The 23,319-nt window shown below is 41.2% G+C and overlaps 4 protein-coding genes across 4 annotated transcripts; 3 read left to right on the top strand and 1 right to left on the bottom strand.

Annotated features, from left to right (window-relative positions):
* The first annotated feature begins 1,771 nt into the window (after positions 1 to 1,771).
* Positions 1,772 to 4,722, top strand: LOC122084426 (probable carbohydrate esterase At4g34215). Its single transcript, XM_042652652.1, has 2 exons — positions 1,772 to 2,612; positions 4,225 to 4,722. The coding sequence occupies exons 1-2, from the start codon at positions 1,980 to 1,982 to the stop codon at positions 4,468 to 4,470; spliced, it is 879 nt and encodes a 292-aa protein (XP_042508586.1). The 5' UTR covers positions 1,772 to 1,979; the 3' UTR covers positions 4,471 to 4,722.
* A 4,711-nt stretch (positions 4,723 to 9,433) lies between these two features.
* On the top strand, positions 9,434 to 13,666 carry LOC122084425 (D-3-phosphoglycerate dehydrogenase 3, chloroplastic-like). The gene is made up of 5 exons (XM_042652651.1): positions 9,434 to 10,201; positions 11,789 to 12,165; positions 12,259 to 12,369; positions 12,461 to 12,556; positions 12,869 to 13,666. The coding sequence occupies exons 1-5, from the start codon at positions 9,634 to 9,636 to the stop codon at positions 13,538 to 13,540; spliced, it is 1,824 nt and encodes a 607-aa protein (XP_042508585.1). The 5' UTR covers positions 9,434 to 9,633; the 3' UTR covers positions 13,541 to 13,666.
* Positions 13,667 to 14,696: 1,030 nt separating this feature from the next.
* On the top strand, positions 14,697 to 18,657 carry LOC122083678 (ADP-ribosylation factor 1-like). Its single transcript, XM_042651550.1, has 5 exons — positions 14,697 to 14,999; positions 15,097 to 16,088; positions 16,232 to 16,396; positions 17,762 to 17,832; positions 18,280 to 18,657. The coding sequence occupies exons 3-5, from the start codon at positions 16,249 to 16,251 to the stop codon at positions 18,469 to 18,471; spliced, it is 411 nt and encodes a 136-aa protein (XP_042507484.1). The 5' UTR covers positions 14,697 to 14,999; positions 15,097 to 16,088; positions 16,232 to 16,248; the 3' UTR covers positions 18,472 to 18,657.
* A 3,005-nt stretch (positions 18,658 to 21,662) lies between these two features.
* On the bottom strand, positions 21,663 to 23,267 carry LOC122083084 (leucine-rich repeat receptor-like serine/threonine-protein kinase BAM2). Its single transcript, XM_042650762.1, has one exon. The coding sequence runs from the start codon at positions 22,959 to 22,961 to the stop codon at positions 21,783 to 21,785; it is 1,179 nt and encodes a 392-aa protein (XP_042506696.1). The 5' UTR covers positions 22,962 to 23,267; the 3' UTR covers positions 21,663 to 21,782.
* Positions 23,268 to 23,319: the final 52 nt, after the last annotated feature.

Genomic DNA, 23,319 nt, shown 5'->3' with positions numbered 1-23,319 from the left:
TTGAATATAGGAGTGGATGTGTGTACGTTTCTGGCTGCCTTGCATGACTGTGTCGGGCCGAGGTGGCTGCTTGGCATGAAAAGGGATCGAGGTGGTTGCTCTCGGCATGAGGAGGGACCGAGGTGGTTGTTTGGCATGAGGAGGGGCCGAGGTGACAGATTTGCATAAACGCTTCCAAATATGTCCTCACCTAAGGGTGTTTACCTGTTCATAAAATTTAAACCATAAGATTTGATATATAGCAATTATGACTTTTAAAATAGATGTATAAGAAAGGTTCTTGCCACGTGATTCCTAATGAATCCAGATCTTAAATGGGTGTAATTTTTTTCTTCACCTATGATGTGGGGGATTGGGTTCTTGTTAGCATATGCTATAAGGTATTGCAGATGGAAGGATTGGGAACATTTAGACATACAGCCCATGACATGGATGCATAACCTAAGATACTTTCAGCTCATGGTGCTCCAGAGTCCAGTCCTTAAATCTACGCTACACACCGAACGTGGCAGAGGAACCAAGCCCTAATGTAACTTTTTTTTTTCATTCTTCTTGACAAGAGACCCATTATCTCAACTTTTCCTATTGTGTTAGGCATGGTAGCTGTTCAACATTAATTGGTTGGGATGTCGTGTCTCAGGAGACACGACTTTCACAATAACATGTCTTCCAAGTTTTTGTCCATGTTTTTTTGGCCAAAATCATGAGATTTACAGGTTTTGCCAAGGTTTTTTTGACGAAGGGATGGAGCTAGGGAAGTGGATTCATGCAGTGAATTCAGTGCATGGTGAATTCGTTGCAATCACTCTATTCGCACTCATATTAGAATTGAGCCTTACCTTTTGCATACCTTTTCTGTCCTTACCATGATGGTTTTGTTGAGTATTTTGTTTTGATATTGTTTCACAAAAAAATAAAAATGCAAATCACACCAGAACTAAGCTAATATATGGAAAGTTCTTCGTTCGTTGCTCAATAGTAAAGCATGACCAAAAGTTCAATCCGTAGCTTTTGTTTTGTTGTAAGGGTGCTTTGATAAAATGAATTACAATCCCCAAAAATTAAATGTACAACCTAAAATGAAATTAGAATTAGTCGAAGGAATCTGTAAACCATACTAATGGTAATACAGGTAATGGTATCAGCTACATGAAACCCACATAGGTCAATAGGAGAGAGGATATTAGTATAAACCCTACATCTTATTATGTGAGAGGCACACACTGGATCCTATGGACTCAGTGTTTTTCTCCATAGGTTACAAGACTATCTCTTCAACTATGAGGTTTGTCTCTTAATTAAAAAAAAATATATATATATATATATATTTGGCTCTTAATTTCAATTAGTGAAGCATAATTTCCACTTTATACAATAGGAGTAGTAATTAATGATGAATCACATCAATGATGGTGAAGAGATTACCTTACAAAACCATCATTGGTGTCTTTGAATAGAGTTCACCAACTCTTGTGCCCTTTCTCAACTAAGTCAATACAAATTTTTTTAGGTCATATTTTTATTTGATAGAAAAGTAATATAAAATTAGGGTGAGAGAATGCTACCCATTAATACATGTCCAGACAACATGGAATAATACAGTCTTTTCCTATCTATTGTGTCTTACACAGGTTCACACTATCCGGTAACATCGCTTCTTCCAATAAAATTACCCAAAAAATATAGAATTATAGAAGACTACCATGGTAGACGACATGTCAAGTCTGTTCTTCACTCAGTTAAATATAAAACGAGTTATGTGCGGACCCAACTTGTTCAGGCCAATTCATAAGTCTCCTTCCTTTTATATTTAATGAAGTCCTTAAATTAATTAGCCAATCCTTGTTCCTGAAGCCAACTCCACCTTTACCTTAAACCCTTTAAACGTTATTTTTCCTTTTCTGTAATGGCGTTGGTTAAGAATCTGGAATTTAGAATGGCAGAACCTTCCTCTTAGGTCTACTACTCTACACTGACATATGACATGCTCTGAAAGCAAGGTATTACTTCTAGTTTCCATGTCCGCCTTGTTGTGGCTCCTGTTTCTGGCTTTCGCCGGATTTGTAAGGCCGGCGCCGGCAATGGCAACATCGGATTTCCTTTACAAGAACATATTCATTCTGGCTGGACAAAGCAACATGGCCGGGAGGGGAGGAGTGGTAGACAACAAATGGGATGGAATCGTGCCTTTCCAATGCCAACCCAATCCATCCATTCTCCGACTCGATGCGGGGCTGCGTTGGGTGAGAGCGGCAGAGCCACTCCACGCGGACATTGAACACAATAAGACAAGTGGGGTAGGCCCAGGAATGGCGTTCGCGAATGCGGTGAAGAGCAAGGACAGCAGCATAGGAGTAATTGGTCTGGTGCCATGTGCGGTGGGAGGGACGAATATAAGCGAGTGGATGAAAGGGAATCATTTGTACGAGCAGATGGTGAGGAGGGCTCAGGCGGCGCTGCAGGAAGGAGGGACGATTCAGGCGATACTCTGGTATCAGGGGGAGAGCGATACAGAGAACCGAGAGGATGCGATGACTTATAAGCGAAGGATGGTGAAGCTCATCGCCGACTGGCGTGCCGATCTACAATCCCCAAACCTTCGAATCATTCAGGTACTTCTCTTAATATTCTTTGTTCTCATCTATCAATCTTCTTTTCGGAATTGGGTCCGAAGCAATTGATTCCAGACTGTTGCAGAGCATTGAAATTTGAAAAGCGAAAGGTCCAGAATCAAGTCTTTTAATTTTGATTCAATCTCCACTTCGAATAGGTTGGAGTTATAGGAATCGGCTATTTCTGATGATCTATTTATCCAAAGTGGATTGGGTTTTAATTCGATCTTTACCCCCAAAAAAAGGGTTTTAAGTCGATCAAAACATACTAAAATTCGAGGGGATGGCGAAGCCACCAATGTAGCCTGCGCTTTGCCCTGGTGGGATTGTGGGAACTACAGGAAAAATGGAAAATGGAGAAGGAATTCAAGACTGGCCGGCTGTACAACATTTTCTCATTATAAAAACAGGGGAAGCGTTCTCTGTCCGAGAGTGTGGCTGGCTGCACGGCTAGTGTGAGTGGGTGGGGTTTGGTTTTGGGGGTGGGGGACCATTAGGAGCTCACTTAGCATTAACAGGGTGGACAATTTCATGTTTCATGGTGGGTGAGAGGGTCATTTTACACCCACCTCTTGTCGAGAAATAACTTCTACATTCCAGAACATAGTTTTTTTCCCCTAGAAATCGGAAAAGGATTCCCTTAAACGCAGTGTAGCCCCTGTGATGCACAAGCCCAATTGGAGCTAGCAGAAGGATCAACCTTTCATGAAGGGCAAGGTAGTCATTTTGCCCTTTTGTTTCTAGCTACGCTTTGTTGCTTTTCAGGCTTCTTTGGTCGTGTTGCCTTTGCACCAAATGGCCCACGAGAGAGTGCCCTTTTTGGTAGGGTTCCAAAAAGTCAGGAGTATGACTCTTCTCATAGGGGTTAAATATGACATTGGAGGATTGTTATTATTATTATTTGACGTATTGGTCCATACCAACTGAGTTATGTCCATTGGTGCAGGAGTCGTGCTCTCGGATAAAAAATCTCCCCCATTTTATTAGAATCAAACTAAGTGAAAGTAGTGAAAGTGAAACTATAACCATTTTTTTTTTTTTAACTGTCACAATTATTCTTTCAAATCTATCATTTCATATATATTAAAATGAAAAAATATTAATTTTTGAGACGATAGTAAGTCACTTTCAAATTATCATGAAAATAATTTTATTTAACCTTTAATTTAAAGAACTTATAAACAATAAGGGGAACTGGTTTTTGGTCTCTCTCCTCCTTGTAAAATCACCTCCCTACTTCCCTATGGATCAAACCAAATGTTTATAAAAAAAAAAAAATTTGGGGGGGTATGTGTCTCATGCAGCTGTTGGAGTTAGTTTCTGGACAGAAACCTCTTCCCCAAGGAAAAAAAAAAATAGAAAAGAATCTTGGAAGGCTGTGTGGCCTCTACAACCAGGCACAATGAGGGGTGAAATGACCACCTCACCTCTATAAAAAGTAGAAATCTCATTATTGTTCATGATTTCGCATGTGTTCCTACTGATCCCAATGTTGATGCAAGAGCCACACTAGGAATAAAAAAAATTACAATTTATGAGTACCACTTTTATTTTTTGGTGGATATAGATGCACTCTATGCTTAAGGCTGAAAATATGGTAGTTGATATGCAGGTGGTGTTGGCATCAGGAATGGGACCTTTCGTAGGGATCGTGAGAAGAGGTCAACTAGGAATAGACCAACCAAACGTTGTGTCTGTGGATGCCATGGGACTGCCCCTAGAAGAAGACGGATTGCACCTCACCACTGCAGCTCAGGTAAGGCTTGGCCAGATGTTGGCCAATGCCTTCCTTAACGGTATGCCCAGCAGCCCCTCCACCAGCAATGCTCAGAGGATATGTTACCCTTTCTTTTGTTGATATTTTTTTACCCTGCACCCCTCCTCTCTCCAATGAGGGCACCAATGAAATGGGGAAGTGGGTCATCCCAAATGTGAGATTGAATCCCATCATTGAAAACAAAATTTTATTATGAACAATCAAATGCGTTCATTTAACTTATCTTGTGTTTGGTATGTATTCTTGGAGTGCATTCTAAGCATTCTAGGTCGATAATGCATTCTATGAAACCTTACCAAAAACAACTTTAATGCATATATTTGTTTTTTTTCATCTCGTTTTCCTGAAAATTTAGTGGATCCTAGGTGATGAGGCAAAATATGTCCCCTTCCTCAGGACGGCTGAAGCGTGTATGCAAACATGAACAGAAGACTAACCCGCCACCTCGGCCTCTCCTAGTGCAGAGCAGCCACCTCGGCCTCTTCTCATGCTAGCCAGTCACCTCAGCTCGGTCGACTAATCACCTCGGCTCGGCACAGCCAAATAAGGCACCCAAAAACATGCACACATCCACTCCTACATTCAAGGGACGTGATCCCTGATCACGAGGGTAGGACTCTATCCACTACCCGTCATCAGAGGCGTCCGCCCCTCTCACGACTTGCACCTTAGAGATCAATGGGGAATATTCCCAGAACATGCCTTGGAACCGAAATATTCCCAGAATCACAGAGCCACTCCCCTCAAGGACTCTACGCCTAAACAGGACTCTCCACAAATGCCCCTCCTTTTCTCTCCATCAGTAGCCAATAAATACCAAGGTAAGCCTCCATCATAGAGGATCGATCACTTCTTTTGACTGAGAAAGCTCTCTTGAGCATCTGTTGTGGAAAAATCTAACTTAGGCATCGAAGAGTTCCCTATCGGGTCAGCTCGGCACTCCCCTGTCTTCTCTTCTATGTAGGTCGGCTGGAGCATCAGGAATTACAAGGAAGATCACCCCGCCAATTTTTACCGCATCAGATTGGCGCCGTCCGTGGGAATGACATTAGCAAGCTACAACATCAACATCTCATAGAGTGAGGATGAGCAAACCATCGAACTATCCGCTACAATAGTCGAAGAATCAATTGTGATCTATTCCTGAACATTTGAACAAGGTTGTCGGCGTGATGATCACCCCAACAATAACAATGAGATCGAGCCAAGTAGAATGGAAAATCATTCGCGAGGAAAGAAAGGCCAACCTGAACTGATCGGTAAAAGAAGATCTCATCCACTATACAAGGATGAGTCAACCCCGATGGTCGACAAAAGAACACCTCATTCGAGAGGAAAGAAAGGCCGACTCAAACCGTTCGGTAAAAGAATATTACATCCATGTTGCAAGCCCGAGCGAGCATGATCGGCAACTCAAGACCTTACGCACTAAGGCATGCAAGTCGGAGCCGCAGCTCGCACCTCAAGCCTTTACTCACTAGGGCATGTAAGCCCAAGCCCAAGCCCAAGCCCAAGCCCAAGCCCCGACTCGGCACTTCAAGACCTTACACATTAAGGCATGCAAGGCCGAGAATGGCTCGGCACCTCAAGACCTTACGCACTAAGGCATCAAGCCCGAGCACGGCTCGGCATCTCAAACCCTTATGCATTAAAGCATGCAAGCTAGAGCATGGCTCAACACCTCAAGCCCTTACGCACTAAGGCATGCAAGCACAAGCACGGCTCGACACCTCAAGACCTTACGCACTAAGGCACGTAAGCCCGAGCACCGCTCGGCACCTCAAGCCCTTATGCACTAAGGCATGCAAGCCCAAGCATGGCTCGACACCTCAAGACCTTACGTATTAAGGCATACAAGCCCGAGCCCCAGCTCGGCACCTCAAGCCCTTAGGCACTAGGGCATATAAGCCCAAGCCCCAGCTTGGCACTTCAAGACCTTTTAAGGTATGCAAGCCCGAGCATGGCTCGGCACCTCAAGACCTTACGCACTAAAGCATGCAAGCCCGAGCCCCGCCTTGGCACTACAAAGGACCTTAACACAAGGCACCTCAAAAGACCAAGCCCAAGCTCAGCACCCTCTAAGATCGAGCCCAAGCTCAGCATTCTCTAAGATCGAGCCCCAGCTCAGCACTGCCAAGACAAAACCTAGGTTTGACACCTCAAAAGACCGAGCCCAAGCTCGGCACCTCAAGAGCTCATAAGCTAGACATGGAAGATCAATTCCGAGCTCAGCTAGGGAATAGAGCCACACTTAGGCAGCTATACTGGTCCTTATTCTTCCAATAGTTACTCATTTCGAGCCCGCTCGAAGTACAAGAAAATAAAAAAACGAAGCACAAGAATGCTGAGAGATGAAGATATCAAAACAAATTTTCCATTCATCAAAAAAGGGGAAAAAGCCCTCAAAGTACATCACTCCCGAAGGAGACATGTACATAAAATATATATATACAAGGCTAATCTCAGGGGGCTAATCCACGGGCCTAGCTCTTCACTTGGCTATCCTTCGAGTCGAGTCACCTCTTCACCAACTTCGATCGAGCCATTCAGCTGCATCAAAGTAGCAGGGGTGGGAACGCGCTACTCATAGTCCTTCAGATTGTAGCCTGACATCATACTTAGGATGAACCAGATGGCATCGTCCGAGTCGACTTGAAACGAAGCAATGTTAACGTCAACCGACCACTTCTGATAGGCCTAGGGGTTTAGCCACCTCGTTGGCCTCCAGCTCAGCCCGATGTTGCCTTTCCAGCTCGCCAACCCTAGCTATGAGCTCCTCCTCCTTCTTGCGAGCGCCCTGAGTCTTGGACAACTCATCTTAGAGAGCATCATTCTCCTTCATCAAGTTACTGTTGGCATTGAGCTACTTAGCAACCTCCCGTTCCATCTCTCCAATTATCAACTCAACATCATTGGCACGAACCTCCTGAAATCAGGCCATTTTCTTCTCAACCTCCAGTTGCCCTGTGATCTTGTGCGGCTCCCCGTGAAGACGCTTTGCCTCCTCCTCCGCCTTTGAACAAGCGACAGCCATGTCCTTGAACCGTTGAGCAGCCTCGACAGAGAAAGTGAAGCAGCGAGTTTCACACGGAATAGATAGCGCACGTCGTACGAAAGTCAAGATCGAATTAAATGTTCTAGCATATCGATCTGAACTGCTAGAACGGGGGGCTGGTGATGAGGCAAAATATGTCTCCTTCCTCAGCACGGCTGAAGAGTATGCAAACCTAAACAAAAGACTGACCCACCACCTCAACCTCTCCTCCTGCCGAGCAGCCACCTCGGCCTCTCCTCTTGCAGAGCAACCACCTAGGCCTCTCCTCGTGCAGAGCAGCCACCTCGCCCTCTTCTCATGCCAATCAGTCACCTCAGCTCGGTCGACCTATCACCTCGGCTTGGCACAACCAAATAAGGCACCCAGAAACGTACACACATCCACTCTTACATTCAAGGGATGTGATCCTTGATCACAAGAGTAGGACTCTATCCACTATACGTCATCAGAGGCGTCCACCCCTCTCATGACTTGCACCTCCGAGATCAACAGGGAATATTTCCAGAATCACAGAGCCACTCCTCTCAAGGACTCTATGCCTAAATAGGACTCTCCACAAATACCCCTCCTTCTCTCTCCATCAACATCCTATAAATACCAAGGTAAGCCTCCATCATAGAGGATCAATCACTTCTTTTGACTAAAAAAGCTCTCTTGAGCATCTGCTGTGGAAAAATCTGACTTAGGCATCGGAGAGTCCCCTGTCGGGTCAGCCCGGCTCTCCCCTATCTTCTCTTTTGTGTAGGTCAGCTGGAGCATCAGGAACTGCAGGGAAGATCACCCGGTCAATTTTTACCACATCATTGGGCATCCCACAACCCACCCCTTGAAGATCTCAACTTGGAATTTCTATTAAGGATAAAGAACTCTACTTTGAATGCATTTATTTGGATTTCTAGTGAACTTTTTGAAATTAGGGATGCATTTGGTATGCATTCCATATTGCTAATAGAATCTAAGAGATCATTCCCAAATGTAGTCTTAGTCTTTCATACATAATCTTAAACATCTAGCTAGACCCACTATTTATTTAATATATGTTTATCATCTCATCTTCTCAACTTCAAGATTTTTATGGGTTCTCGTACTATTTTTTTTGGTAAAAGTCAGTTTTTTTACTTAAAAATAGAATAAATTAATGAAATTCTAAAAGTGTTTGAAATAGTATAATGGACTCTCTGAAATTAAGGCCGTGTTTAATATGAATACTTGAAATGCATACCTCGAATGCTCTCTTATAGGCTATGTTTGGTAGCCAAGAGAAGAAAAGAAAAGAAAAAAGTACACTTTTTGTACTTTTTTTCCTTGTGTGAAGAATTTTTCCTTGTACTTGGTATATTTTCACTCAAGAGAAGATTCAGGTTTTTAAATTCAAAAATCTTCTTGGGAATTGTGAAATTTTCTTTTCCTCCTCAAAAAATTTTCTTGCAAAAAACACAAAAAAAATGAGAAAATATGAAAACATAATAAGACAAAAATGAATGATTACGCAATGATTTTCTATGTGTCTATTTCTCTCCTAAAATTTTTATTTTCTTTTCTTGTCTTGGTAACCAAACATACATACTCTTTTTATTTTCTCACCATTTCTTCTATTATCTTCTCTCTCTCTTTTTTTTTTTTTCTATATTATTTTTTCTTTTCTTTCCTTCTCTTGGCTACCAAACATAGCCATTATATATACCAAACGTAGACTTGACATTTCTCATTCTTTCTATTCCTTTTGGAAGCAGCTCTAATGGATGACAATCCACGGCCAAATGAGCAAAGGGAATGCATTGTAATTGGGGGATAGGATTCCTCTCCATAAAACCTATGGATCATAGAGTGATCTTATCAAGAAGTATGCCCCGGTCCTCTCAGTCATAGGATCACTTTATGATCCATGAGCTCTATGGAAAGGATGCGGCTCTGTAATTGGGCCACCCCCAACTTGTAGAAGCTGATTTGGTTGGTTTGTCCAGCCTCCATTCAAAGTCAAGAACTCAAAATATCTAGGCGAGAAGTTTTCTTTTTCTCCAAAAAGCGAGGGACCCTCACTGTGGAGTGTGGACAGTAGTAGCACGGCACACAAAAGGGCAGCTCGAGACCTGACTCGCCCAAGTAAGCAAGCAGAGATCCCTCTCTCTATGTACATTCTCCGAGCACAAGGCAGGCGAGCAAAAGCTAGGGAGTGGATCTCTTGAGCTATGGCAGCTACTGCCTCTTCTAACCTTCTCTCTGCTTCGTCCCTGAAGAATAAGCCATTTCCTATTTCTTCTTCTTTATCATCGTCTCTCTCATGGCGTCTTCCTCTCTCCAACATCTTCAGTGTCAACGTTGCCGTTACTCGCCGCGTGGCCAAGCGGAGGGCTTCCTTCGTTGTGTTGGCGATGGACGCGAAGCCGACGATACTCGTCGCGGAAAAGCTCGGTGAGGCTGGGGTCAACCTCTTGAAGGGATTTGCCAACGTTGATTGCTCCTATAACATGACTTTGGAGGATCTCTGCACCAAGATCTCTCTCTGTGACGCCTTGATCGTTAGGAGTGCTACAAAGGTCAACCGTGAAGTATTCGAGTCGTCGGGCGGTCGGCTGAAAGTGGTCGGTCGCGCTGGAGTTGGCATCGATAACGTAGATCTGTCGGCCGCCACCGAGCATGGCTGCCTCGTTGTCAATGCACCCACCGCTAATACTGTTGCTGCCGCAGAACACGCCATTGCCCTCCTCACTGCTATGACTCGCAACATCGCCAGGGCCGATGCCTCTGTCAAGGCTGGTCAGTCTCCCTGTCTTTTTCTATTGTTCTATTTCCCCCACATTGTCTATCGTTCGATTTTGTGTAGTTCAATCATCGGGAATTCTCTCTCCGTAGTTTATTCCTTGATTATGCTTTTGGAATCGATAAGTGCTCCGATTATCTATCATAGATTGCTTTGATGAACTGTTCTCTTGTTCCTGAAACTAATTTAGCATTGAGAAGATCAATGATTCATAAAAATAAAATTCCCACTAGATTTTATATCTGTTAATACCTAATGGGTGGTGACTGGTGAGGGAATGGAATTAAGAACACTATCTGGTAGTTGCACATGGATATTCATAATCTTATAATAATGGGAATTACCATCAATAAATAAATAATGTAAGTGAAATCCAATACGCAGGGTAAATGTCCATTACCACTGTGAACATTGGAGAGAAATACAACTGCTTCAAGTCAAGTCACTAGACTGCCTTAACAGATTTTTTTAAACATAGGATATGGTACACGCACTAACATGAAACAAAGCAGTGGAAGAGATTGTGGTCAAACTAAGTTCATTAGGGATCAAACAAATTATCAATTGATAACTTCTCCACTTCCAGGTTGAGGTACTAGGTATTTGTTTAAGGCACTGACGTTATTGAATTATATGATCAATGAAGCCCTCCAACACTCCATCAGAACATAACAATTCAATGCTTTTAGCAAGTGGTACTCCTACTTGTTTGGTTCCCTGCATTTCGCAAGCTCTGTTTTAGAGGGAAATCAGAACCCTGGAACCTCAAGATGTACCCTTGGGAGGATTACATGTTAGATGGATGTCATACAGGTCAGATCATTCCATAAATAAAACAATATTAGGTAGAAATCTAATTTATTCCTACCCAAAAATTTAAAAAAAATCTAATTTATTCTTCTTTCATTTATTAATTATATTGTGCTGTCATGTGAAAAGACCGAAAATTTTGTAAGACACTGTTCAATGTTTTCAACAGCATTAAATGCTGTCCTCTTGTTTATAATTGCTCTCTCTTTTGAAAGCTTCAAGCAGACTCCATCCTTGGCACATAAAAATGAATGAAATCTGACACATACTGCTAATCCTCTTTGTACATGACTTTCTATTTTATATTTCCATTTGTCTGATTGTTAATCCCCTATATCTTGTGTTCTAACCGATGATTTTCCAGACTTCCTGCCCCATCCTTGATGCCTAATAAAATTTCAAACAGAGCACCTTAGTGATTACCTCATTACTTATATCACTGCAATAGGAGTAGGGTAAAGGAGAAGAAATATTGTCATTGTAGTAATATATCACAGCTTATGTGGGATAAACTGTGCAGACATGACCTGTTACATGATTTTATGCAGTTGCCATTTTGGATATTTGTTGGATGGGTGAATGCCAACCCGCATCAGTTTCATTTTGTGAAGAAGATTGTTCATAAAATATCCATAATATTCTAGTTCTTCCCTGCAATAAGTATATTGAGGATTGCAGTAAGGTTTACCATGTGTTATTTCAGATTCTTAGTCTTCAGCATTAATAAAAATACCAACAACTCTCTTATATTATTGTTATTTGGGTGAATTCAGGCAAGTGGGAACGAAACAAACTTGTTGGTGTTTCACTTGTTGGAAAAACACTTGCCGTGATGGGATTCGGGAAAGTGGGATCAGAGGTTGCACGGCGTGCCAAGGGGCTGGGTATGCATGTGATTGCACATGATCCATATGCTTCTGCAGACCGTGCTCGTGCAATTGGTGTTGAGCTGGTGTCTTTTGACGAAGCTCTATCAAATGCAGATTTCATCTCTTTGCACATGCCTCTTACTCCTGCTACATCAAAGATGTTCAATGACGAATCTTTTGCAAAGATGAAGAAAGGGGTTCTAATCGTCAATGTTGCTCGTGGTGGAGTGATTGATGAGGAGGCTCTTGTGAGGGCATTGGACTCTAGGGTTGTTGCTCAGGTTCTTCTCAGTTCCTTTGCCTATGTTGCCATTTCTCATTATCTTTTAGAAAAAAGAAGGAACTATTGATAATTTGTTATTTGATTCATACAGGCAGCACTTGATGTCTTCACTGAAGAGCCACCTCCAAAAGACAGCAAGTTGGTACAACATGAAATGGTAACTGTGACTCCACATCTTGGTGCCAGCACTACGGAAGCTCAGGTATGTTGGGATGATCTACCATGACATCTGCTATGTTTTCACTCATCTCTTTTGTTATGCCATCTTTTGAAATTTTTGTTGCATTAATCAGGAGGGAGTGGCCATTGAAATAGCTGAAGCGGTTCTTGGGGCCTTGAAAGGTGAGCTTGCTGCTACTGCTGTCAATGCACCGATGGTCCCTGCTGAGGTACTCTCACGAAATTTTTGGCTTTATGCGTCTTTTAAATGCATCAATAAGATCCAAGTTATCATCCTAATAGGAATTTTGTGGTACTCATCATAGTAGAAAAAATCTGCAACTTAATTTCCTAAATGTGGGTAGCAAAAGTTGTTTACTTTCTCCATATTTTAATTTTGATCCCTTTTCTTTCATTTTAGTTTGTCCAAATATTCAGCTGTTCCAAGATATCTTGCACTATTGTTTGTAAGTGGCAAGCATTGTTTGTTCCTATATATCTTTACCTTGTGAGGAATATGTATCTTTCTTTTCTGATAACAGGTTTTGTCAGAGCTTGCACCATTTATTTTACTGGCAGAGAAGCTTGGCAGACTGGCTGTACAGTTGGTAGCAGGTGGAAGTGGGGTGAAATCAGTGAAGGTTACTTATGCATCTGCCAGAGCACCTGATGATCTTGATACTAGGGTTCTTCGTGCCATGATCTCCAAGGGTCTGATTGAGCCTATATCCAATGTGTTTGTCAATCTGGTAAATGCTGATTTCATTGCCAAACAGAGAGGATTGCGGATTACAGAAGAGCGAATCCTGCTGGATGGTTCACCAGAGAATCCACTGGACTTCATCCAGGTTCAAATTGCCAATGTGGAGTCAAAATTCGCAAGTGCTATCTCAGAGGCTGGGGAGATTAAAGTGGAGGGAAAGGTGAAAGATCGGTTACCCCATTTGACAAAGGTGGGTTCTTTCGACGTGGATGTGAGCTTAGAAGGCAGTCTCATACTGTGCAGGCAGGTTGATCAACCAGGAATGATTGGAAAAGTGGGAAGCGTGTTGGGTGAAGAAAATGTGAATGTAAGCTTCATGAGTGTTGGAAGGATTGCCCCAAGAAGACAAGCAGTAATGACCATCGGCGTGGATGAAGAACCCAGCAGAGAGACGTTGAAGAAGATTGGGGAGATACCCGCCATTGAAGAGATTGTTTTCCTTAAGTTGTAGTCTTTTGTGGCTCTCAATTTTGAAATGTCGCTAAAATGGTAGATGTTTTTCTCCCTGGTTTGACTGTAAAAAAAATTGTTGCAGGGTTGAAAGACAACAAAGTTGTGGCTTTATCACTTCTCCCAACATCCTCATTTTGCAAATTGGTAACATAGATGGTTTGAGCAATCCAAAGGCAGAGATCAAACCATTTCCTAATCGATCTTTCGGTTCCGAAAACCATTGTCAAACCTATCCCACCATCTTGGTTTAAGTGCCTGAAAACCGATGTGTCAGAGCAAACATCAAGAAATACGAAAAACCAAACATCTTCATTTTGCAAATTGGTAGCATAGATGGTTTGAGCAATCCAAAGGCAGAGATCAAATCATTGTGAAACCTATCCCACCATCTTGGTTTAAGTGTCCGAAAACTGATACGATGTGTTAAAGCAAATACCAAGAAATACGAAAAAAATAAACAGACAATAGATTCGCACAATACAGAGATTTAATAAGGTTCACACACCGTTGTGGTGTACTACGTCTTCAGCGAAGAAGAAGATGCTTTACTATACAAAAGAGAGATTACATCCAAGCAATGGTAAGATAACTCGCTCTATAACCCTAACTCGAAAAACCCCCCCAAATTACAATGACCTTCTCAATAAGACAATAGTACATAATATACTCCAAGTCACAGGTCGACCCATTGGGTCGTGGTCGATCCGATCTAATCATACCGGCCCAACCTCTTTGCTTCCATCATAGATTTCAAAAAAACTTCCCATTTGAGTCACCACCATAGTATGTCGAAGTGGATCAATCTTCAAAAAATGCTAATATGAATCAGCATGGGTCGGCCAAAAAATTCTATTTTCTTTATATCAATCAGGTATTGATATTAGTCCCAGGCTCCTAGCTAATACCAGTATGATATGATCGATTCGATACCAATACTTAGAATCATGGATGAGCCTATTTTCTTTATATCAATCAGGTAATGATATTAGTCTCACACTCCCAGCTAATACCAGTATGATACGATCGATTCGATACCAATACTTAGAACCATGGGTGAGCATCCTTCTTATTATCTAAGCGTCCTAAGTGGGTTATATGCATTATTGACCATGAGAATGAGAAGGGGATATTTAGGAATGAGATCTTTACAGTCAAGATTGATGATCATCTCTTCACCGACCAACTAGGAGATAAGGTTGATTATTAAGAAAATAAAAATATAGAATTGTCACTAGCCACTACACTCCCAACGATGTCGGTGCCTACTCTTCCCTGCGACACGTTTGGCTCCACATACGCCCTTTCCTCTTCTCCTTACAACCATTTTACTCGTATAAAGTTAATTCAGATAGGAAGGAAGAAAGACCGAGGATCCAATTCCAGTGATTTCATTATATTATTACTCCATTGATCTGTAGCTTGCCCTTACCATGGCCTCCAACACGACCACGAACCAGGTTCAGTATCTCTTTTTCTCTGTATCTTATTTTGTTTTGGTTTCTGGGTAATCCTCCGTTTGTGAATTATGGTTTTTTCTTTTTTTTGAATCCTCAGGTTAGTGAAAGAAATCCGGAAGGTCTACCGGAGACAATAGTGGAAACTGTGGATTACCAGTAATACCCAGGAAAAGACCCACAACATGAACATTTGAGGAAGGAGAACATAGAGGTGATCCATCAGCTCCAGCCTGATCACAAGGCTGGTTCAGCATCCGGCGGCGGCGTTTTGTCCAGCGCTGCTGCCGTCGTCGCAAATACCATCCAATCTGCTAAGGATGCAGTTTCTGGCACCGGTACGACCACTACTGCAAAGCCTACTAGTCAGGGACAAACTAAGTGATCCCATTTCTCACCATTGATAAGCTCTGCCCGTCTTGTAATAAAACTTAGAACAGAGGAACTCGCCTTCACCGAGTCTTTGAATCAATCATGCTGGCTATGTAATATTTATCACTCTTCTTCGTTTTAGATGTTTTTGTTTGACAAGATCCCTCTTGTCTCGTTGTAATTTGTAGTTAAGATGAACTGTAGTATCAACCAGAAAATTTTCTCTTGAAATGAAATTCAACTCTGAATCTATGATTTTGTCACCGATAAGTTTGATTGATGCTGGTGTTGTTCTATCCATTTGTTAAATCTGTAACTTTTATCTTACGGATTGTAGAAGTCAGAAATTGAGATTTGAATGAACTGAAGCTCTCTCCCTGTAAGAAAAATGTCGATAAAAAAACTTTTTTTGAATTGGGTTTGAGACTCTGTTCGGAAGCGAGAGCGGAATAGATTGGAATTTGGGTTTCGAGTTGATCCCAGAAATAATACCTGCCCTTCAAATTTCCCGCTTAAAATTCTTCTTAGATGGCAACGGCTGCAATCCTACCATACCACCGAATAACAAAAGAAGAGACAACAAGAGGAGGAAGAGAATCCCCTTTATTTACTTGTCCTTCTTCCCCGGAATCCTATTCTTCTTCTCCACAATATACCCTTCGAGGCATGGAGGTCTGTTTTGTATCTTTGCAACTCTTCTTTCCTCTGCTATTTGCCACGGTGAGTTTGTCCTTTCTCCATTTCTGCTATTTGACTGCCTCTTTGGTGAACTAATCCTTCACCATTTCCTTATTTCTTGAGTTGTCCATGGTTTCCTTTAGCTAAGATCATTTCTTTTTCTCTTCCCCTGTTTTTTTCTTCAGTAGGATTGGTTGTAGAAATGGGTTCGGCTATATCTCGGCTTGTGAGGATGCTCTTTGCAAAGCGGGAAATGAGGGTTCTGATGGTAGGTCTTGATGCCACTGGGAAGACAACAATTCTGTACAAGCTGAAGCTTGGAGAGATCGTTACAACCATACCCACCATTGGTATTTATTTCAAATTCTCTGTTTCATCTCCTTTGGTTCAAATGCCAATAGTGTGTTTCTTCTGGGCCTACCATTTTGTAATTGAGGTATGACATTTTTCTAGCTATTGCTTAATACAGGTCTTGGATGAGATTGAACTTGAGGCTCACATAGCTCAAATCCTTGTCCATGTACATAATCCTAAGAAAAGCATCCTATCTTCTTGATAAGAATTGTAAGGAATCCTGCTCATCAGTAAGCAGGATGAGGCACAAAAATTGGCTGCTTCTCTCTGTCAGGATTGCTACTTGACAGGGTTGATTACAATTTCTACTTGACAACACCACCATATAGTACTACTTGAATGTATAATTTCATTAGTTTTAGTCAATCCACCTGCATATATTTTTCGCCTTTATTTTCGCAATAAATAGAATCTGCTTCCATAAATTTCATATATGCGCCGATATACACATTGATTTATGAATCCGTGTGAAATTTTTAGACATGTGTTATCTTATCAGGGTTCGATATAGGCCTTCCTAAGTTTCCTTTCCATTTGTAGAACTCAATCTTAGGATTCATAAGACTTAAGTTCTTTTCTTTTAGGTGAAGTTAATAAAAACTTCTTTAAGGAAGGCTCTAGCATGGGGAATGGTCTTGCCCATGATTCTAATCAATTTCCTCAATTTTAACGTCTTGAGAAGGAAAAATGATTCAAAAGGATATATAGTCACATATATGTAAAATAAATAGATATAGAATAGATATTATCTCTTTTTTGCTATAATTTTTTGTTGAAACATTCAAAAATTCCATTAAAAATAAATGGAAGAGGAGCCAAACGTTTCGCGAGAATTGGATGAGGGTGGCTACATAGTTTTCATAATAGGATGACTTCCTCGGGAGTTGGAAGAATACAATCCAAAGAAATAAAGCACTAAACAAGTTATTGGTTAAACTACTCAATCTATGTTTCCCGCGACTCCTTAAGAGTTCCTTCAATGTTTACTGGATTGTGCTGTGGAGTTCTGGTACAAGGGATGTGTTCTGCATATACATCTGTTTCATTTCAAATGTTGGCTAATTGAAATTCTCAATAGCGTAAAATTGGAAATATAGGCAGGGTTTCATAAATCTTATTAATCCTGGAATTCTCTTAGCTACTTTTCAGAGTTAAAAACTTTATTTGAATCCTCAACTGGAAGTCTGGAACTTTGTATACGAGGGATTACATGATGGAGAATGATCTCCTAACTTAGGCAAAGGACTTATTACAACTTTTCAGTATATCAGACACACAAATTTTCAATTTTATGCAGCCTGTTTACCAATACTAGATAGTCATGACAGTGATGAGTAATTTCTTGATTTTTCATGGAACAGGTTTTAATGTCGAGACTGTGGATTACAAAAATGTTAGCTTCACAGTATGGGATTTAGGAGGGCAAGATAAGGTAGTAAGCTTGTCCATATGACTTATATAATTTACTTGCCTTATTATTTTGCAGACATTACTTTTGTGTCTAAGTCTATTTTTTCTATATGATAACTTTCCTTGGCTATTTCGTGTTAAATTATGCTTCATGTTTTACTCAATATATAATCTTCAACCTAAATTCCTTCTTCTAAGGTGGGATGTTCGTCCTAAAGCCAAAATGTCTAAAGGGTGTACTCAGTGCACGAGGCTCCTACTGCTGCAGGGTCTGGGTAGGGTCATAATGAACACAGTCTTACCTCTGCTTCGAGGAGAGGCTGTTTCCTGACTCGAACCCATGAATACTTGGTCACAATGAAGCCTCTGATTTGGACCCAGTGCAACATGCATGGATTACTACAATGATCTTTTTCTCATAATCTCCCACAAACTGATGCGTGCATCTTTCCAACTGAGTTTGGAACAGATTCGACCTTTATGGAGATACTACTTTCAGAACACTCAGGGAGTTATTTTTGTGGTGGATAGCAATGACCGAGAACGAATTTCGGAGGCAGGAAATGAGCTACATCGAATGGTCAGTGAGGTTAGTAAAGTTAGGCAGTCTCAGCACTGCTTATTTGTATATTTTGCGGAGAGAGTACCCCGACCAATTTGAGTCTGACCAAGCATACAGAAATCAATCTGCTTACAACTCTCATCCAAGCTTTACCCTTACCTGCCTAGTTAGAAATACACCAGCTAGATAACTAGCATAATCTGATCAAAATTATCACTTCCTTTGGGACATCTTAGTACAAATGACCAACAATATAAGTTCAACAGATATGATGTTTCGAGTTTTCTTTGCTGTTCCCACTGCTATGGCTTTCACTATTTTATTTGGTTGGTTCAATTAATCGTTTACCACATCCTATATACTGTCTATTTCATTCTAAGAGTGAAAAAATATCAAAGGTTGAGCAATGTAGCAACAGAGGATTCCATTACATTTTCCGCCACAATGTGGTCTTCATGTTAACATAGTGACATATAAACTTGCCTTGGTTGTTGGAAGAACTGCGTGATGCAACGCTGCTTGTATTTGCAAACAAGCAAGACCTTCCAAATGCATTGAGTATGTCTGAGATCACTAATAAACTTGGATTACAGTCACTTCGTCGTGGTAAGCTCTGCTGTTTTAAAAAATATCCAACTTCCAAACCTCTGATCTATGTACTTTTCTTAAACATTGCAAATGATTCTGCATTTAAATCAAGTTTAAAAATGTATATAAAAATCTGAACATCTCAACTTTTCGTTTGGGTTACTTTTGAATTTTTTAGGTACATCCAGAGCACTTGTGCCACTTCAGGTCAAGGCCTTTATGAAGGACTTGATTGGTTATCCAACAATATCTCTGGCAAGGCAAGAGTGTTTTTCCAGTTATCTTTCTTCCTCACCAAATATGCATGTTAATATTTTTGTTGATCATTCATTCATTTCTTTTCTCTTGCAGGCATAATCTGCTCTACTAATTGGAGCTGTGGAATTTCCATCAGTTACCTAATCTGTGTTATATAGAAAATTACCAGCAGCAGCCACAGAAAAAGAAACACCTCAACTTCAGCTATTGAAAATGTACTTAATAAACACAGCAATGTGCTTTGAAAAATCATTCTCACAAAGAAAATGTCATTTTCGAATCACCCGAAAACGAAATCGATGGAGTGTGTCATTTATAAGATAGATCAGACATTTACATTTTGATATTAGAGATCGGATTGGCTAATTCAATCTAATACTATGAGGTATTTGACATGTATAGGTTGGATCCCAATACTTGAATTCTTGGTATAGATTCTAAATGAAAATGTGTAAGGTATTGTATAGTCAGCTATATGGAAAAACCCTAAATTTGATTGCTTCTTGTGAAGTAGGAATTCTTTAGGATAACAAAGGGAAAAAGTACTAGAAACCAAACAAAAGTGAATATGGTGGAATGCAATTATGAATTCTGCTAAGATAGCTAACCTGTGGTCCTCCTACATTGCTCATTATAAAATCAAATTTAAGGAGCAAGACATGAGAAAGACTAAAGGAGCCAGCCAAAAAAAATATCTTTTAGGAAGGTGTCAAATGTCAAAGGTCAGAGTTTGGTAGACATTGCCATGTGCATCATATCCACAGATGCGTCTGGCCCCCAAACAAAGTACCACAGAGATGCTTTTGTATCTTATTATCCACCAAACTAAGACTGCATTTGATAATGCTTTGTTTAAAGGCTAAAGGGTTTGCTTTGTTTTTTTATTAACAAATCCATAAGGAGATGGTACAAACAAGAAGAATAGAGGAGAGATTTTTTTTTCCCCACGGGTGATTCAATCCATGATTGGTGTGTTGTGCCATTATATACTGATTATACTCCCACCTCATATTTATAAAGTCGAAAATACCCCCTCTCTTATGTTCAATCTGATGGTATCGATGTATTGTAGAGAAGATATTCCTCTTCACCACTGGTGCAGAGAAACTTGGTCTATTTAAATTAGTTAAAAAATTAAAATTAATCTTAACAATCACATAGACACATACAATCACATAGTATTTTATTAAATTAAATATTTAAAAGAGATTCCTTGCCCTTGAATACAACAGCATGACCCCCAGTCCCCATCATGGGAGATCACTCTTTTCTTTTTCTGTGTCTCAACTGGAAAGGAATTGTCTTATCATTTGGTTCAATTATTGAAATGGGTAGGTGCACCTTGATGCTCGGCTAACCAACTATAGGCACAATAGTTGGATTATTGAATTGGGAGGTTGCACTAGGAGACCTTACAGATCATACCCAAATATGAGCCTAATGGTTGGAAAATGTTCTTTAGACCTTGGATGTATTTTAATATACATATAGGCTATTTTCACCTAATGTCTTAAGATTCTGAATTAAGTTCTAAGTGATATTTCGTGAATTATCCCATCTTATTTAACATAGTATCGGAGCTACTTTTAAGACATGTGTCACAAAGAACTCAGCATTAATAAGATTTTGGATCGAATCCCAAATGATATTTCGTGTATGAAAGCTACTTTAAGATGCATATCACAAAGAACTCACACTTAGTGGAGTGGGTGAGAAAGAAGCATAGAAGCAGTGTTTCTGTTGGTTGGAGTGGTATTGGGTGCTTTTACCTTTTGATCATTAGGCAGTAGCAGTTTCACACAACCCCATTCATAACTAACAGCAATAGCGACTGATTAGTAATAGTCTACTTCACCCACCAAGAACTGGGGACAGAAAGGAAACCCCATTTATAAGTGCTATCGCTTTGTTTGCATTTGGAAACTTAAGAGGGAAGAAATAGCCATGGAGTGTGGAAGAATACTTCTTGAAGTGGACCAATCCTTTTCATTCAAAAAAAAAAAAAACCTACCAATCTTTGATCCTTCCTTTTTACATTTGCTTAGATTTGAAAATCTCTTATGTTAATTAGTTGTGAGAAGGTGGACCTTGGCACAATAGCAAGATTGCAACATTGTGATTTAATGGTTGTTGTGGGATCAAGTTAAAAACGTAGTTGTGGGTTCAAGTTGAAAAACAACTTCTTCACACAACGATAAAGCTGCAAACATTAATGACCCTCCTCAACCCTGCGGTGGTGTGGGAGCCTCGTGGACCGGGGGCTATGTAGCCGGTATGTGAGACAGTGAAACAATACCAAATCAAGTGGCTATTTCCAATCCTGCTTTGGCTAGTTGCAGCCCAAAGATTCCATTTGATTCTCTTGGTTCTTTCTTCGAACTCGTTAATTAACTAGAAATATCTTTTTTTTTTTTTCCTGATAAATAATAAACTAGATAGATCGCTATATTAAATCATCAGTTCTTCTCAATTAAGTTCTCTTGGCTGTACAACATAAGAAAATACACTCTTTGATTATTATTCTATAAAGAAATTGACTGATTTCATTGTAGTAGTAAACCAAACTAAGGACTGGTCCTGCCGCCGTACACTTTCCGGCACACAGAGGTTGGTTTCTGCGAAGGCAAACAGAGCTGAGAGGAAGCAGGGCAACTCTCAAGACAATTATATCCGAAGCTCCCAGCCACCGAAGACCCAGACCCAGTTGAGAAGAACCCCGCCGGAGGTTTCCCATTCAAGAAATTCCCATCAAGGAACAGTCTTCTCAGACTCTGATTACTCACCTTCTTGTAGTACTCCCAGGGAATCGGACCACGGAACCTGTTGTACCTCAGCGTAAGTGACGCCATTTGAGGGAAGGTCGCCAAATTCACAGGCAAGTAACCTTCGATCCTGTTAAACCCCAAATCAACTGCCACCAGATTGCTGTTCTTCGTGTTCCCAAGTTTCTGGATCTCAATACTTGTGAAGCTGTTGTTGGATAGATCGAACTGCTGCAGGGATGGTATGAGGAAGAACCAGGCTTGTACAGCTCCGGTGAACCTGTTGGCACCGAGTTCCACAACCTCCAATTGGGTTAGTCCTTGGAACGAGGATGGTGAGAGCGACCCAGATAAGGAATTGGCCTTGAGAGCCAGATTCACCAGGTTGGGGGGAAGTTTGGGTAGAGAACCGGTTAGCTTGTTGAAGCTGAGGTCCATAGTTGTCAAACCGGAGAGAGAACTCAGGGTAACGGGGAGGAGTCCCGTGAGGGCATTGTTGGAAAAGTCCAGGGACACGAGAGATGCGAGTTTGGTTAAGGAGGAAGGTATGGTGCCGGTGAAGAAATTGGATCTCAGGGAAAGGGTCTCGAGTTTAGCGAGGGAGGAGAGCGAAGAAGGGATTGGGCCATAGAAGGAATTTTCGGAGAGGTCGAGTTGGGTCAGCTGGGTAAGTTGGGAGATGAGAGGGGTGAGGGTGCCCGAGTAACGGACGGGGTCCAGGACGAGTGAGGTAACTCGGGTGGAGTCAGGACTGCAGGAGACGCCGCAGATGAAGGAGGTGCGGCGAGGGAGGGAGCAAGGATCGATGGAGAAGTTCCAGGAACCGAGACATGACCAGGGAGAGATGGAATTTGGTTTGATTGAGGCTTTTAATGCTTTCAGCACATAGATATCAGAGGGTAGAGTGGCCGATTGGACTTGAGGAAGTGACGACAAGAAAGAGGACAGACACAGGAGAAGAAGAAGAAGCAGGTTCAACATGGCCTAGGATTTACGACTGGAGAGAAAGAGAAAGAGAAAGAGAAAGAGAAAGAGATGGAGTTCCCAACTCCCAAGACTCCCAAGTTCCCAACTCAATTCCAAAATGGAGCTTTCTTCTGTAGATGTGAGAGAGGTGTGAAGAAGAAGAAGAAAGCTTGAGACTTTGGGACAGAGACGATGGTCGCGGCTTCGTATTTGGAGGTAGTGGTTGTAGTGGTTTAGCTTAGCTGTACCCGACTTGGCACTTTGGTGGGCGAGCAGCACCGAGAATAGGATTCCCCTGCCTCTCTCTCTCTGAGTCGATTCGACCCTCTGGATTATGAGTTATATATGATCTTAGGACTCTCAGTTGGTCCAC

Source organism: Macadamia integrifolia, chromosome 7, assembly GCF_013358625.1.
Source record: "Macadamia integrifolia cultivar HAES 741 chromosome 7, SCU_Mint_v3, whole genome shotgun sequence".
NCBI classification, from domain to species: Eukaryota; Viridiplantae; Streptophyta; class Magnoliopsida; order Proteales; family Proteaceae; genus Macadamia; species Macadamia integrifolia.
Note: the sequence above shows the minus strand (reverse complement) of the source record. Positions and strands in the feature narration are given on the sequence as shown.